The 14,591-nt window shown below is 41.5% G+C and overlaps 2 protein-coding genes across 5 annotated transcripts in view; one reads left to right on the plus strand and one right to left on the minus strand.

Annotated features, from left to right (window-relative positions):
* ATXN7 (ataxin 7) overlaps positions 1-2,399 on the minus strand; it is a 91,149-nt gene extending 88,750 nt beyond the window's left edge. For all 3 annotated transcript variants that reach the window (XM_069811952.1, XM_069811954.1, XM_069811949.1), the window contains exon 1: positions 2,279-2,399. The gene's annotated coding sequence lies outside the window, so the exon portion shown is untranslated. The remainder of the gene's footprint in view (positions 1-2,278) is intronic.
* Positions 2,375-11,538, plus strand: THOC7 (THO complex subunit 7). 2 transcript variants are annotated; one of them, XM_069811957.1, is made up of 8 exons: positions 2,390-2,546; positions 3,050-3,167; positions 4,025-4,152; positions 4,515-4,601; positions 6,052-6,109; positions 9,692-9,758; positions 9,870-9,939; positions 11,155-11,538. In XM_069811957.1, exons 1-8 carry the CDS (start codon positions 2,528-2,530, stop codon positions 11,220-11,222), a joined length of 615 nt encoding a protein of 204 aa, XP_069668058.1. In that variant the 5' UTR covers positions 2,390-2,527; the 3' UTR covers positions 11,223-11,538. The 2 variants fall into 2 exon arrangements, with proteins under 2 accessions (XP_069668056.1, XP_069668058.1); XM_069811955.1 differs by lacking the exon at positions 3,050-3,167 and having other exon boundaries at positions 2,375-2,546.
* Positions 11,539-14,591: the final 3,053 nt, after the last annotated feature.

The raw sequence follows: 14,591 nt of genomic DNA on the forward strand, positions 1-14,591 counted from the left end.
TCATACTTACAAGATGAGGAACTCTACTTGGAAATGGAGCAAATCGAAAGAAGACTCCAAAGACATAGTGAATACTCAAGTGCATATAGAAACCCAGCAAGCTGGAACCGGCTTCCTGGGCAAAAACATCTCGTGGATGTTTAAAATGGCAACATAGAGCAGGAAAGAGAACAGGCTATTACATCAATACGTAGCCTTAGTGAGATTCTTGATGATGTATTTACCAAGTTCTACTTCTCATTCTAAAGCAGAAAAATTAATGAACATTGATGATGCCTGAAAGCCTTGTCTTAAAAAGAAAAATAATGGCTTTGTTCTCAAAATTGTTCTTACGAGCCTAAGACCCAGAACAGAGAATTTGTAAGAATCTTGTAATTAGTAACACGTATGAAGAACAGCACAAAAGTCATTAAATATTATTAACTAATCATATGGACTACTGTATTCTAATTACTCAAGGACTTCTACTTGTCATTGTGGAGAGTTTAATAAGACTATCTGACCAACACTGGAATGATGAACAAAAAGTGAGAAAAGATCATATTGGATTAAATGACAGAAAATAACACAAAAGTATTCTAACATGACTAAATAAATAATTGTGGGTTTTCACCTACAATAGTCTTCAGTTCAGATCAAGTTCTCTCTGTGGTAGAAACGGAAAGGACTCAGAAAACTAAAAGGGCTCAGAGAAAGGCAGAAAAATTTAAGTCTTGATAAGACTGGATGCTTCAAGATGCTTAAGACTTCCAAGAGGTAATCAGTGGGTAAAGAGGGAAAGGCAGCAAGAAACCACACTGTATACAGTTTCTGTAGAGAAGTTCAGCTAGGTCATCTTCTCACCCTTTCACAAAATACTAGGGCTATATCATAGCGACCAAAGGCTTAGGAAAAACAAAGTTTTTTGTCAAACCAACTACATTAAATGGCAACAAATTCAGAGTTCATAAGAGTGAGCGTTTTCAATAGCGCTTAGTAGCTCATGAATTCATGGCCCGTTCTTTGGCCCAAACTTTGTATAACTGAATAGAGAGTTAGGCTTTCACATAAAATTATATCACTCGCCAATCACATAATAATACATACAAATTTCAAGAACAGAAATCACTTATCCAGGTTTTCTATGTTAGAAACTCTTTATTTCCAAAAGTTCAGGCAGAGCTTTAATGACCACTCCCTGTGATGCTTTCCCAATAGCACCTTCCCAAGAATCTGACCAGTTGCCTGTTGAAGACAAAGTACTGGCTTGAAACAATCTACAAATGTGTAAACAGCTGTTAAATGCCACTACCCAGAACAAAAAAGCACCTCAATCACTCACAGCTCTGAAACCAGGAAAGCACAGATTATACCACACATTCACTTTGTTCTTTTCTTACCCTGGTTTTCCCCAGGACCCTAAAATTGTCAATACAAAGTGCTGAGCAGAACAAGCTACTTAAGCGTCCAACCCAAAACGAAGAGGAAATAGGAGGGTGTCAGGCTCTGGACATACGTCTCGTGTACCATGATACAGATATACAACGATAACGCTGCCAGCTTTAGCACTGCCCAAGCGTCAAAGCCTGTGGGCCAAAAGCCTAAAACCCAACGCTTGGCATCGGTAACACCTCAACATCTCTTTTCCCCAGACACCTCTAGCCCTTTTTTCCAGCGCCAGCTTAGTTTTTCAGGGTAGGAAGAAACAACTCTTGCTCCCTCCCACCGGCGATAGCCAAACTCGCCAGGAAACGCATCAGAACAACGATTTTTTTGGCGCACCCCGGGCCCTGCCGCTCGTCCTCCCAGCGCTGAGCCCGAGCAGCGGCCCAGGGGAGGCCAGCCCGCCTCCCTCACGCCTGGCGCCGGGGGCACGTCCTCCGCACCCTCGCCCACGGAGCGGGCACCGCGGGGCCGGCGCTCCCGCTCCCTCCGGCCGCCGGCACCGGCCGGCCACCGCGGCGGGTCCCGCCGCCCTCGCGCCGCCGTCGCCTCGGCGTGGACCGTCCACCCGGCTCCCCTGCGCGAGGGGAGGACGGGGCCCGCCAAGGAGCGCCGTTGGCCCCCCGGGGGGAGGACGCGCCGAGGCGGGAGCGTGGCGGGAGGGCGGCCGAGGCGCACCCCGGCCCGGCGGCCTCCCCGCCGCGGCGCGTCGAAGGCGAGGGAGCATGTGCCGGGGGCATGGCGGGGCGGCCCGGGCGGGGGGCGGCGGGGCCGGGGGCGCGGTGGCGGGGGCGGGGAGGTGGAGCCTGGCTGCGGGCGCGGGGACCGCCGCTTCCCTCCCCCGTCGGCCCCTCACCTGGCGGGGCCGCCCCTCGCCAGGGGGCCGGTTCCACGCGGGGCGCAGGCCTCGCCCGCCGGCCCTCCCCGCCGCCGCAGCAGCAGCCGCCGCCGCCGCCGCCGGGCCGCGCGTCCGCCGCCAGCCGGCTCAGGCCCCAGCCGCCGCCGCCGCCTCCCCCTCCATGGCCGCCGCTCTCGCCGGCTGCATTGTGGGAAGCTGACCTCACTCGCTGCTGCCGCCGCCCCGCCGGCTCCGGCACTCGCCGCCATGGGGGCCGTGACCGACGGTGAGACCTCCCTCCCTCCCTCCTTCCTTCCTTCCTCCCTCCCGCCCCGCCGCCCCGCGCCCCGACCCCTGCCCGGCCCGCTCGGCCCGGCTCCCCTCAGCGCCGGGCCCGCCTCGCCTCCCCTCGCCTCCCGCCCGCCGCCGCACGGCCCCGGCCGCCCTCGGCGGAGTCCCTCCCGGCGCCCCGGTCTCAGCCCTCTTCCCCGCGGCCCCCCGAGCCCGACCCCCGGCCTCTCACCCCGCAGACGGGCCTGCATCCTGGCCCCGACCCCACAGCCCCGCTCCCGGGCCCTTCGTGCCGGGGCACGCCCGGGCCTTGGGCGCCCCCCGCCCCCAGGCCTCTCCGCCCGGGCCCCAGGGTCCCTCAGCCCCGCGGCCCCGGGACGCCTGCCGTTGAACAGATCCTCCCGGTTTAGCCCCGGGAATCGTTCCCTGAAGGCCCGGGGTGAAACCCGCGCTCGGCCCTGGGATGCGGCTGCCCCTTAAACGGGAGTTTTTCCTCAGATGAAGTTATCCGCAAGCGGCTTCTGATCGATGGCGACGGTGCTGGTGACGACAGGCGGATCAATTTGTTGGTGAAGAGTTTCATTAAGTGGTGTAATTCCGGATCTCAGGAGGAAGGGTACTTGTTTTCTGGGCTTTTTTTTTGTTTGTTTTTTTTTTTTGTCTTGCAACTGATCGGCTTGCATTTCAGTGGAAAACTGGGCTTGATCCGTTTTGAAAAGATCCCTGTTAAAATGTATACATCTGCTTTTCAGTATGCCTCTGTGGTGTTTCCAGTACAAACGCCAAGCACTGTGGTAGGCGATGAGGACTAGAGACGGGTCAGAAATTACTGAAGGCTGCAGGCTCTATCATGAAATCTGCCAGCGCCGCTCCAATGCCCTCAGGATTGTCGTGCCGCTGCGTGATCCGTCCAGGAGTCCCGCTATTGTAACAGGATCATGACTCGAATATTTTAGTTGGCAGTTCTGCATTTGTTCTGTTAGGGAAGGGTAATACTGCTGGCATTTCTGCTGCTGCGGTTCTCTTGTTTTTAAAAAAAAAAAAACAACAGGCTAAAGTAGTAAGAGATGAGTGACAATGTGGTGTTCTGCTTTGGGGTCCGTACAAGTACCGGATATAAATTCCTGGAGGACACAATATAACGATTGTGTGTACAGAGAAGCACTGCTGTATTAAAATACTAATCTCGGTGGTCCCAGAGTCAGCCCTAGCTGGAAAGTTTATAAGCCCTGGATCAATCTGCCCATTGCTTTAATACACACTCTACACCTATAAGGACATGATGGTGGAATTAATGGGTGCAATGTTTCTAACAAGAGTTTCAAAAAATTATACATTGAATCTTGGAAATATTTCTTTAATATTCTTTTTATTTAACTGTTCCTTACGCTACATGAGGCTTTGTTTTCTTGTTTTGTAAAGGTAGGGGGTATTTTTATGCTGCATAGGGATAAATATCTTGTCTGTTTTCAGTTACAGCCAGTACCAACGAATGCTGAGTACTTTATCACAGTGTGAATTTTCAATGGGAAAAACTCTTCTGGTGTATGATATGAACCTGAGAGAAATGGAAAATTATGAAAAAATCTATAAGGATATAGGTAACTATGAGAAAATATTACTGGTTTCTGTTTGACAATTTCTCTTTTATGACCAAGCTTGAGCCAGTTCTGGTGAGCATAATATATACCTATGATGAGTGGTTTGGTTTTTTTTCTTTTTTCTTAATTGATAGCACTCAAAACATGTGCTGTAAGCATCTTATCAGTATATAAAATACAAAGAAAAGCTTTTTTAACCTATTGAAGTGTATGTAGTTTTGAAGCTGATGGAGCTAGCAGGCCACTATGTCATAAATGGCTCTTTATCTTTTCCTAATTTAGCAGAATGGCTTGTTTACATGTATTATTTGATTTTAATATAACTCTGTATATCTTCCTTTTTTTTTTTTTTTTTATTCAAGAAAACAGTATAGCTGCAGCACATGAGAAGATTTCTGAATGCAAAAAACAAATCCTCCAAGCAAAAAGGATTCGGAAAAATCGCCAGGGTAAGGAGCAATATCTGTATTTACACTGGTCCGTTTCATTATTTTGTTATTTTTTAAAATACATTGTATCAGAAAATAGATCCCAAATTTTTGAAAGTGCAAGGGAGTATACTGACATGGTGAATACTATAGTTAGTCTGGTGGGTTCCGCACCCACTACTGAAAGTTTTTGGTGGATGAGGCAGGCAAGATGGAACCAGTAGATCTCAATGACGTAGAACATCAGGAAAACCTAAAAAGTTCAGAGAAATGTTTTCAGGCCGAAGAAAAACCCCAGAAGCATCCTATCACAATTCAGGTGTCTTGAGAAGAGCTGAAGCACATTGTTAACAGTGAGACAAGAGTTGAAGATGCTTACACCCAGCACTGAGGATCATGCAAGTGTATTCCTTCAGCTCTTAAGGGAAAGTAATGTCTTGGCATACACAGGGACAGTGATGCCAGTTACACACCCAGCAACTCTGTATGTGTCCTTACTGAATACCTGTTATGGGAGGTGTACTTTTTCCCCTAGTCTTAAAAGTATATGCTGATAATTTAAATTGAAGCTTGAAGCATTTCCCTGTGGTACTGTCTTATCAAAAGATTAGCAATGATAAGAAGCAAGAATTTGTTTTTCTTGATAAATGAAATGCAAAAAGAAAATGATTAAAAGTATAACAGATGAAACGTTTTAAATACAACCGTTTGATCAATTTTTTGGATAATTGTAGACTCAACTGGAAATTAAAAGAACCTTAACCAGTAGGAATGTAGAGTTCTTAACATCTTCACAAACATAGGCCTGAAGTGTTTGCTTTTTGATATGTTCTGTCCAGCCTGCAGCACAGATTATTCCATGTGAATGAGGTAGTTGGCGTATGTACAATCTTACTATCAGGAAGTGGCTGTTAGATGCCTGTAAAACCATGATGATGTTGCTAATGTGTAATACAGTTTAAAAAAAATAATCCTGTTGTTTCTCATGCAGCATTTTATACTTTTTTTCTAAAAATCTGAAATGTTTATGTGTAACATCTTATCAACACTGTTTTCTGTACATATAAATTACATTGTATCTAAAACCAATGCTTATGTATCATATACAAAAGACCAAGTGCTAACTAAAGGTCATGTTTTCTGGCCTTATCCTTTACGAATCACTAGTGCTGAGTAAGTTTGACTAAGTAGATGATGGCCTACAATCATATCTGTAGTTTATTTAAAATCTCTTCTGATGTAATCATCTACTTTGAAATGTTATAGCATGGCAAAAATTATACATATTTTTATATATGTATATCTGCAGGTACTTTTTTATATATGTAAGGTGTTGTGTACAAATTTGAAAAACGTTAAAATGGTTTTTCAAGAAGGAGAAAGAATCTGTAACATTCTACGGTACCTGATTTTTGGTTCTTGAATCTATACTTTCAGAATTATTTAGACTAACTATTTAAATTTCTTTCAGAATATGATGCATTAGCCAAAGTCATACAGCACCATCCAGACAGACATGAAACACTGAAGTAAGTACATCAAATTATAATAAGCCAGTAAGCTAGAAGTCACCAGATTTGACAGTTCCTTGCTTTCAGTTTGACCTTTCCTTGCTCTGATGTAATTTCTTTTGACACAAGAAAAACTTGGGTTTCGTTTTAAAATTGTGCCCTTATCAGCTTTCTTTAATTAATCTCCATCTGTGTGGATTCAGACACATTGCCAAGTGTGTTTATTTGAATTTTTTTCTTTCTTAAGGTGAATAAGTGAACTCAGATGTAAATGCACATCTAATGTCAGCTTACCAGGGATGAGTTGCTCAGAAAAGAGAGGTAGTGGGGAAGTGCTGTAACGTGCGCCAACAAGGGATTCGGTAGTCGCGCAAAATACATAATACACAAGCAAGTAAGGTGGCATGAGAGAAAGCAGGAGAAAGCTCTTAGGTTTTCTTTATGTTTTCCTTATAGTAGTTGTTCCTGCATGCCCGGTTATAAATTACTATGTTGTGTACCACAATATAACCTGCCCTGGCATGCAGGTTATACCTACCTGTTGTCCAACTTGTCTTGCATGTAACTTCCAGTATTGCTTGTGCCATTGTTGGATTCGGATCACTATCTGTGCTTTTGGGTCATTTTGCGCAGTTGTGGGGACATAATCTTTTTAACTTTATCAAGCTACAGAAGCATTCCTGGACTCATTGCATCTTTGAGTTTGTTCTTTTTAACCTGATTAAAGGGGTAGCACGGGGTTACTGTTTTTATTTAAGCTCAGTTTGCACTTACCCTGATGCCTACTTTCAGCGAAATTGCAGAGGGAGGCTGTCTTTTCATGTTCCATGGCATTTTACAGGAAACGGAAGATTTTTTTGTTACATTATTACCCTAGGAGTAGGAATTTTCTAGCTATAAACCACTGAGAATATTTCACACATTTTTTTCTTGCATGTTGTTTTTCTGTGCCTTGATTTCATTACCACAACTTTGATTATTACAGGCAATTCTCATGAGGCTTGACTACTTCTTACTTCATTAGTCAGCATGTGCTGTTTATCAAGTGAGGCTTCAGAATAAAGAATTACCAAGAGTGAAGTTTTTCAGATAAGTCAACTGATTAACAATGGAAACAACTAAATGATAATTTTTTTTCCTTAGAAGATGCCAGGTTGTTTAGGTTTGGAGGGGTTGTTCTAGTTTTGCTTAACGCATCCAAGCGCAAGTTTCTTGAGCAAAGCTAGAAATGGTCGTAAGTTACGGCTAGTAAATTTGGCATTTTGTCTTTTCTTAAAACTAATTTTATCATCTCTTTAGAAGAGTATGTTACAGTTAGAAATACCAGTGTGTTTATCCACTGGAAGAATGGCTACAATGTATGCCCTTTTGTCCTTAATCCCTCATATCTGTAGTCAAAGACACAGGCTTGAACTATAACAGAGTACGATCCCCCATTTTACAGATGAGGAAAGAGGACACAGTAACAGAATGGAGCATTTTTAAAGGGACCTTGGCTTGTAGGTATTTTAGCTTTAACTGACCTTTCCAAGTGTATAGACTTTAAATATAGGAACTTGACGTAGTTTTCATCCAGTGTTTTAATTACAAGGCTTCCTTTCTCTCCAGTTTGAGGAAAGTATACAGAAAATCGTACTATGACCCAAGAAGGACCACTCTTAAATCAGAACGGAGGAAGCCTCACTAACAATATCACACTTTCCGTGGAACTCTTAATCACTAAAAACTCTTGAGAAAACTTCTTGCAAGGAGAAATGTCATGGTTTATTGCAAGAGTTACATTTATAGTTTTTGCAGGTTATGTGGTAAAATAGGACAAAGTTCAGAAAAAAACTTTCCTTATGCTTTTAAGAGACTGTTTCTTGGAAAAACTAGTCACACAGCACAAAAGAAGAGAAGCTGTTATCGGCTTAGTCACAAGGTAATGCACAGGAGCCAATTCAGGGAGTGACAGGAGCTGAACTACTAAATGGCAGTGCCCACAGTGTAATTAGACGTAGTATCAGAAGAGCTGTTAAGAAGACCAATAAATGACACTGAGTCTTAGAAAAAGAGATACAAAAAATGAGAAGGCTAGGCAAAGATTCTCTGGAGTGGAAAGTAAAAGAAGTAGAATTCCAGATGTAGCTTTGGATGTTACCAGAAGAAAATTGCATGTCTTCTCACAGTCTGCTTATACCTGACAGCACGGCGTAAACAGCAAGATTTGGCCAAATGGAAGTCTTTCAGAAACTAGAAACCAAATACTAGCGAAATCACTGTATAAGCCTATAAGCTGTTAGCCTGTTTCCATTAAAGGGGGGGATAATGTCACACCCAACCCTCTTTCAGGCATTCCCCTCAAGGTACCAAGCATACTGGCTCAAAAAAAGACAACACCGTCAGGCAGCACTAAAACAGATCTTTTTTCCCAGCCATCATGAGATACTTAGGACTGGAGGCCATTTTGTGGTTCCCTGCCCAGACTAGTTGCAGCAGCTGTCAGTGCTTCAGAAAAAAAGAGGTTTATTTCCTTGCTGACCCCTGTATGGCTCCGCCTGCTACTTAATCAGGGATGGTCAGCCTCAATCCACTTCACCTTTAGAGAAACAGATTGTTCTCATTGCATGGAGCATAAATTATAGTAGACATTAGAAGAAAAGTAGAAGGGCCAAAGCGGAGGTTTGAGTGTAAGAGTTGATGCTCCATCCTCATTTGAAAGCTAGTGTACATTATGGTACCTGTTATTCTTTGCCCTACCTCAAAAAAGATTGTGGTGGTCCATGGTGGGTCCAAGTGAGAACAGAAAACAATCAAATGCTTGCAGAATGATCCTGAAGAGGTGTTGAAAGATGATGTGTTTCAAAAGGATATGAATAATAATGAAGATTATAGGTGTTGCATGTTTCCTCTATCTCTTAATGCCAGAGGCAATCAATTAAAATAAAAACTGGTATTTGAGAAGGAAATGAGTATTTATATGGATCACAGCGTTAAATTCTGTGTGCCAAGGCTTAAGCTGTATCTTGTAGTTTCATCAAAAAAGTGGATTATTCTATGTATGCCTATTGTAAAGTCTACATGTTATCCAGTACTCTGTCTGGTCAGGCCGTTGTTGGAGATGAGGTACTTGACTGTGTTTGGTCAACTGTTGTGTCTAAGAATTGTTGTGTTTGTATGTTGGGTGTGTAGGTTTATCAAATATGTTGTTCTGCTGATGCTATGTTTTTATTTAATCTATTCATGTCAACATAAAAAATCTGTGAAGTAGCAAACCCTCTGAAGATGCCATGGGTCTTTAATGTAATCCACTTCTTTAACTTTCATTGTATGGTCTAGTTAATAATGTGTTTGAGACAGGACTGAATTGTTACAGTCCAAATGCCCAGTGTACAACTGTATTCTAGCTTGGAGGCCTTGTTTCCTGTAAAAGACCTTAAATTACAAGTTTATGACATAATAGTTTAACATTTATGTGAAGTGGCCTTACCTCTATGCCATTTCATTTGTTATGCTTTGTTTACCTATTTATTTAATGGTTCTTTTTCCTCTACTTAGTTCAAATCTATTTTGCAAGAATTTTACAGAACTTTTTAAAAAATACTGACACTTTATTTTCAGGCAGCTAGAAGCTTTGGGAAAAGAACTGCAACATCTTTCTCACATTAAAGAAAATGTCGAAGATAAGGTAGGTTTTTCATAGAGATTGTTATATAATAATTTATTAGGAACATAATTAATGGAGCATCTGCTCTGTATGTGCTCTCTGTTTCCTAAAATACATGTTTTATTGTTCCAGCTGGAGCTGAGAAGAAAGCAGTTTCATGTTCTCCTGAGCACCATCCATGAACTTCAGCAAACCCTGGAAAGTAAGTGGTGTTCTTAGGTAATATATATAACTGGGTTGGGTTTCAGTGGATCAAAAGGAATCACAACTTTCCAGCAGTGTGCTAAGCTATGTGCTATTGAGGTTGGTGAACTCTTGCATCGGCAGCATTTTTTTCCCAGTAGTAGTCCAGAGCCGGAGACTGCTCAGAAATTTTTTTCTTCTACAAGCTAGCCACTGTGTCATTTCCTGATTAGCTTCAGATTAATCTGTAGGCAGCAGACTTCTTTAAAATATGGGGATGGAGAATAGCAATGTGAGGTCGGGTTTTTTTTAAACAGAAAAAGTATATCTTACAGAAGAGTATTCTTGTGCATGGTTTCCAAACCTATTTGTATAATTTCTGTTTCGGTAGTTTTGAACATGTCACTGCCATCATGGTATTGTTTGAGGCTTTACTAAAAAGAAATTGGAATACAGGAAAGCTAAATGACTTACCTACTCAGACAGTGAGTCTGTAATAGAGTAGGGACCAAAACTGTCATATGCAAGAGCTAAATTCAGGAATTTAGTCAAACTCATCTTTTGTCATACAAATACTTAGTATTTTCAAATCAGCATTTACTTTTCATGCTCTAATATGGATAATATTGTTTTAAATATTATTTGCTGGATTTTTGCCAAGACAGAATAATTGGTATAGCCTTTGATGTGACCTGATTAACATACAGAGATGGCTATAAGAGCAGACTTTCATTCTCTAAGGCCATCTAGATCTTCTTAAGCAGAATGAACTGTTAATCCTAAGTGCACTTTACCAGAAGGTTATTGTTGTTATGTGTTACTAACACTTCCTTAAGTATTAGTCTCTAAAATACATTTTCACATGAATGTATAGATTACCTTTCAGCTTCTAGTATTTTGTGAAGGAAGTAACATTTTAGTGGAAGGCACAGCTTCAGTTTGAGATAAACCGTTAATAGGCAAAGAGAAGGCATGTAATTTGAAGCAATACAGTACTTGTTTGCTTGAATTGATACTATAGGGTTTACTCCATGTTTCCTGTAATAGCTGTTACAGATAACAGCTTTAAAAACTTGGAAGGATTTTTTTTGTTTGAACATAGCATTTTATATAATGAGATACTCAACTATGCATTTAAGGCAATCAACATAAAATATTTTAAGTGGGACACAGCTCTGCACTATAGTCTGTAAATATAACCAAGCATGTTTGACTAACTAATATTGAATTTTAGATGATGAAAAACTTTCAGAAGCTGAAGAATCTCAAGAAACCCAGATGGAAACAGAGACCAAACAGTAGACGTAATATGAAGACTGACTATACTATTGAAGAACGTCCAAGTGTCTTCACTTGTGTTGAGACCAACAGTAAGAGAGACAGAGCCAAAAAAGTTTTCTACTGCTTCTGTGAATTTTTATACAAAAATACTTGGTTTGCTTATGCTTCAGGGCAAAAAAAAAAGTTACAGATCTGTGCAGACAAGCACTTTGTGTTAATCCACAAACTTTGTAATTTGTGACAAATATATTTTGTTTTACAAAGGATGAAGCTTCTGCATAGTACTTGTGAATTAAAGTGTTTGCAAAATGTTGTCAATAAAAGGTGTCTACAAGGAGTTTCCTATTTTTAGTAGGCATTGAGCCTAACAGTAATGGCTCCTTTTCTTACTTGACATTGGACTGAGGGTAGTGCATCTTTGCCTAAGTCCCAGCTTCCATAGACTAGTCCAGATGGGATCTAAAACTGAAAAAAGTAGGGGCTTAATTTTTCAAAGTAGCTGCCATTTTAGAACTTACCTGTGACTAGACTAGAATTTGCTAGTTTCATATAAAACAAATTACTTCTATAGAATTAATGCTTGTCAAGGGGTGGTAAAACAACAAAAATCATACTGTACTAGCTTCATTTTTTTCCTTAAGGTGATGCAAAGAACTGCAGTGATCTGAGCCTCGCTATGCTGTGTTCTGTGCAAGCACATCAAAAGTCACATTTTGAAATAACACATTTAAAACTGCAACTTAAAAGCTTTGTTCTTGTAGAACTGGGAATCTAATCCTGATACCATTTATAATCTGCTTCTGGATTTTATCTGTCAGTTGGCTATTATGAAATACATCATAGTTCCTGAAACAGATGGTGGAACCCATCCTTTCTCATGATGACAAACCAAAGCAGTAGAGCGGCAATCATGATGTTAAAGAATCTCAGATACTTTTATTATTAATAGGGAGCGTGGAATCTATCCACCTGGATCATCCCACAGTTTGAGCAGTCTGTTGGGAGGTAGGAAATACAGGTTTCAACCTTCCCAACAAGAGGAGAGAATTGAATTATGTTCTAAGCTTTTGTAAGGTGGGGAGGAAGGAACAAGGGGCAGCAGTAGGTCCTATCACTACCTGGTAGCCATGTTCTAAAACACCTGTTACATCAAGCCTTCCAGTGGTTTGGGTAAAGGAACACATTTTGGATCTCACTCAGACCGAGTCATAAGCATACATGGTTGAAGTAAAATAACGATGTTATACAGAATAGAGCTGCCTCCTCAAACTAGGTGCCAGCTGAGGGGGATTTCCAGGATTGTGACTTTGGACTTTTATAGTCTAAATGCCATATAATTCCCATTCTCAGTGGCTGCGGGTCTACGTGCGTTGGGCTGAACAGACATATCTGAGCTTGTTTTGCTTGCATTCCAAGTTTGCAAGGCAAGCCAGCTGAACGGGAAGTCGTACAACTTCGGTAGCGCAGTGCAGCCCTGGACTAATGAGCTGTCAAAAGTCTTCTAGTTCACAGCTGGTCAACTCGGAACACAGGGGAAGCTCAGGTTTGCCTGATAGAGCCTGTGTAGACATGCAGTGCTTCTCATGCACTACAAATTTTGCAGATTGGGGTGGGTGGGGGGTGGGTAAGCAAACAAAAGGGATTTAATATGAAAAATACACTGTCAAAAAGTATTTAGTGTTCTGTGGTTTTTTTTCCCCTCCTAACAACAGTGAATAGTAAAATACATTGTAAAGCAGCGATACTACATTATTGCCAAATTAGGGAGGAGTCACTTTCATGAATATATCAATTATGAAGACCATAAATGACAAAGTCTCAAGACACATTTAAAGCATATTAACATTTTTTGTGGTTGAAAGGCTCTCCATGAGCTGCCTGGATTGTATTTTGGTGCAGAGGTGGATGACATTTACCACCTAAAAATGGTTTCTGTAACAGCATTGTCATGAAAAACCTCAAATTTTTCCATTCATTGTTTACACAGTTCTTTGGAAATTACTTGGATCACTCATGTATCTTATTTCAGAACTTGCGCTGCTCTGTACAGAACCTGACCAGAAACATGCCAATGTGTGAGTCTGTCCCTCTGGTAAGGAATACATACGCAGAAACAAAAGTTGTACGGAAGAGAAGCAATACAAACGCACAGCAAAGTAAGGAGTATATTCTAGTTTGAATTACAGTGATGCAATCATGAAAAGCCACTACTGCCCTAGAAAACCAAGTCGCCCTAGCACAGTATGGCAGCAAGAGAATGATATTACCATACTGCCTTGGAAATCAACCAAAAAAAAGCGACATCAATTCATTGCAAATGCAGGCTCAGTGGGACGTTGGAAATCTTTGCTCCTATTTTTTTCAGTATTTATACCTCTAACCTCTTGCACATTAGATTTGTGCCAAAAGAGAAACAAAACCAAATGAAACTCTAATACCAGGCAACATTTAACCTGCTCTGTTATTAAGCCCCAAGTTCTGGGTTCAAATCTGCTGCACATATGTTGAAGATAGTTATCTGCATCTCCTTTATTCTTCTGTTGAACGTTTCTTTGTGTTGTATTTCCAAGGCACAGATGATAGTCACTGTTTCATCCCTGCCTGGAAAGCTGTCCTCTATGCTGCTTCTGCTTATCTGCATTGACTCTAAATGTACAGGTATAAAAATCTGTACGTATATAAACTCAGGATCTCAACAACCACACTATTTAAATAAGAAATCTTCCCTGTTCGTACGATTTGCCTTGTCCCTATCTGAGCTGAAAGATTATTACGTGTCTAAATGCTCCATCTTAACGCCATTGCCATGTGGATGCAAAAATACAAGTAGAAAGATGCTGAAGCGGTAAGCTGACATTTTCTACGCTGGGACTTGTTTTTCTGTCCTCTCCAAACAAGAGAGCGGTAGAGAGTGGAGCATTGGACAGAATTGGTAACTTTGACAGAATTTTTTAAAAGAGATTTAGCAAGCTCCATGGAGGGATGGGGGAAGGAGGAGAAAGAAGGTCACGGTGACACGCTGCCAAGTGATGGCTATCTCTGAAAACATGGCAATTTGAAGACTGCTGCTGCCAGCAAAGAAAATTGCAAAAAATAGATCCCAAAGATTTACGAGATGAGATAGAAATTATGAATTATTTTAGATACTCGTCATGTAAGTGTTCCAGCTGTCACAGCTGACTTGCACCATCTTTTCCCCCACTTCTTTTCTCAGGTCTCAGAAGGTTCTTTTTCTGTGTGAGTTAAAAAAAAAAAAAATTAAAAGAAATTCAGAAATACAGGCAAGTACTGTTAGTTTTGCTCTGGGAACCTGTGTAATTTTTATTTTCTAGAATACACGCATTAGGGAAATCCTATACTAGTGTATAAACCACTTAAAATATATACATA

This window comes from Haliaeetus albicilla, chromosome 24, assembly GCF_947461875.1.
Source record: "Haliaeetus albicilla chromosome 24, bHalAlb1.1, whole genome shotgun sequence".
In the NCBI taxonomy this organism is placed as follows: Eukaryota; Metazoa; Chordata; class Aves; order Accipitriformes; family Accipitridae; genus Haliaeetus; species Haliaeetus albicilla.

Coding starts and splice junctions, on each gene's coding strand:
- THOC7 (XM_069811957.1), top strand. Junction 6,110..9,691: donor GACAGACATGAAACACTGAA/GTAAGTACATCA, acceptor CTTTATTTTCAG/GCAGCTAGAAGCTTTGGGAA. Junction 9,759..9,869: donor AAGAAAATGTCGAAGATAAG/GTAGGTTTTTCA, acceptor TTATTGTTCCAG/CTGGAGCTGAGAAGAAAGCA.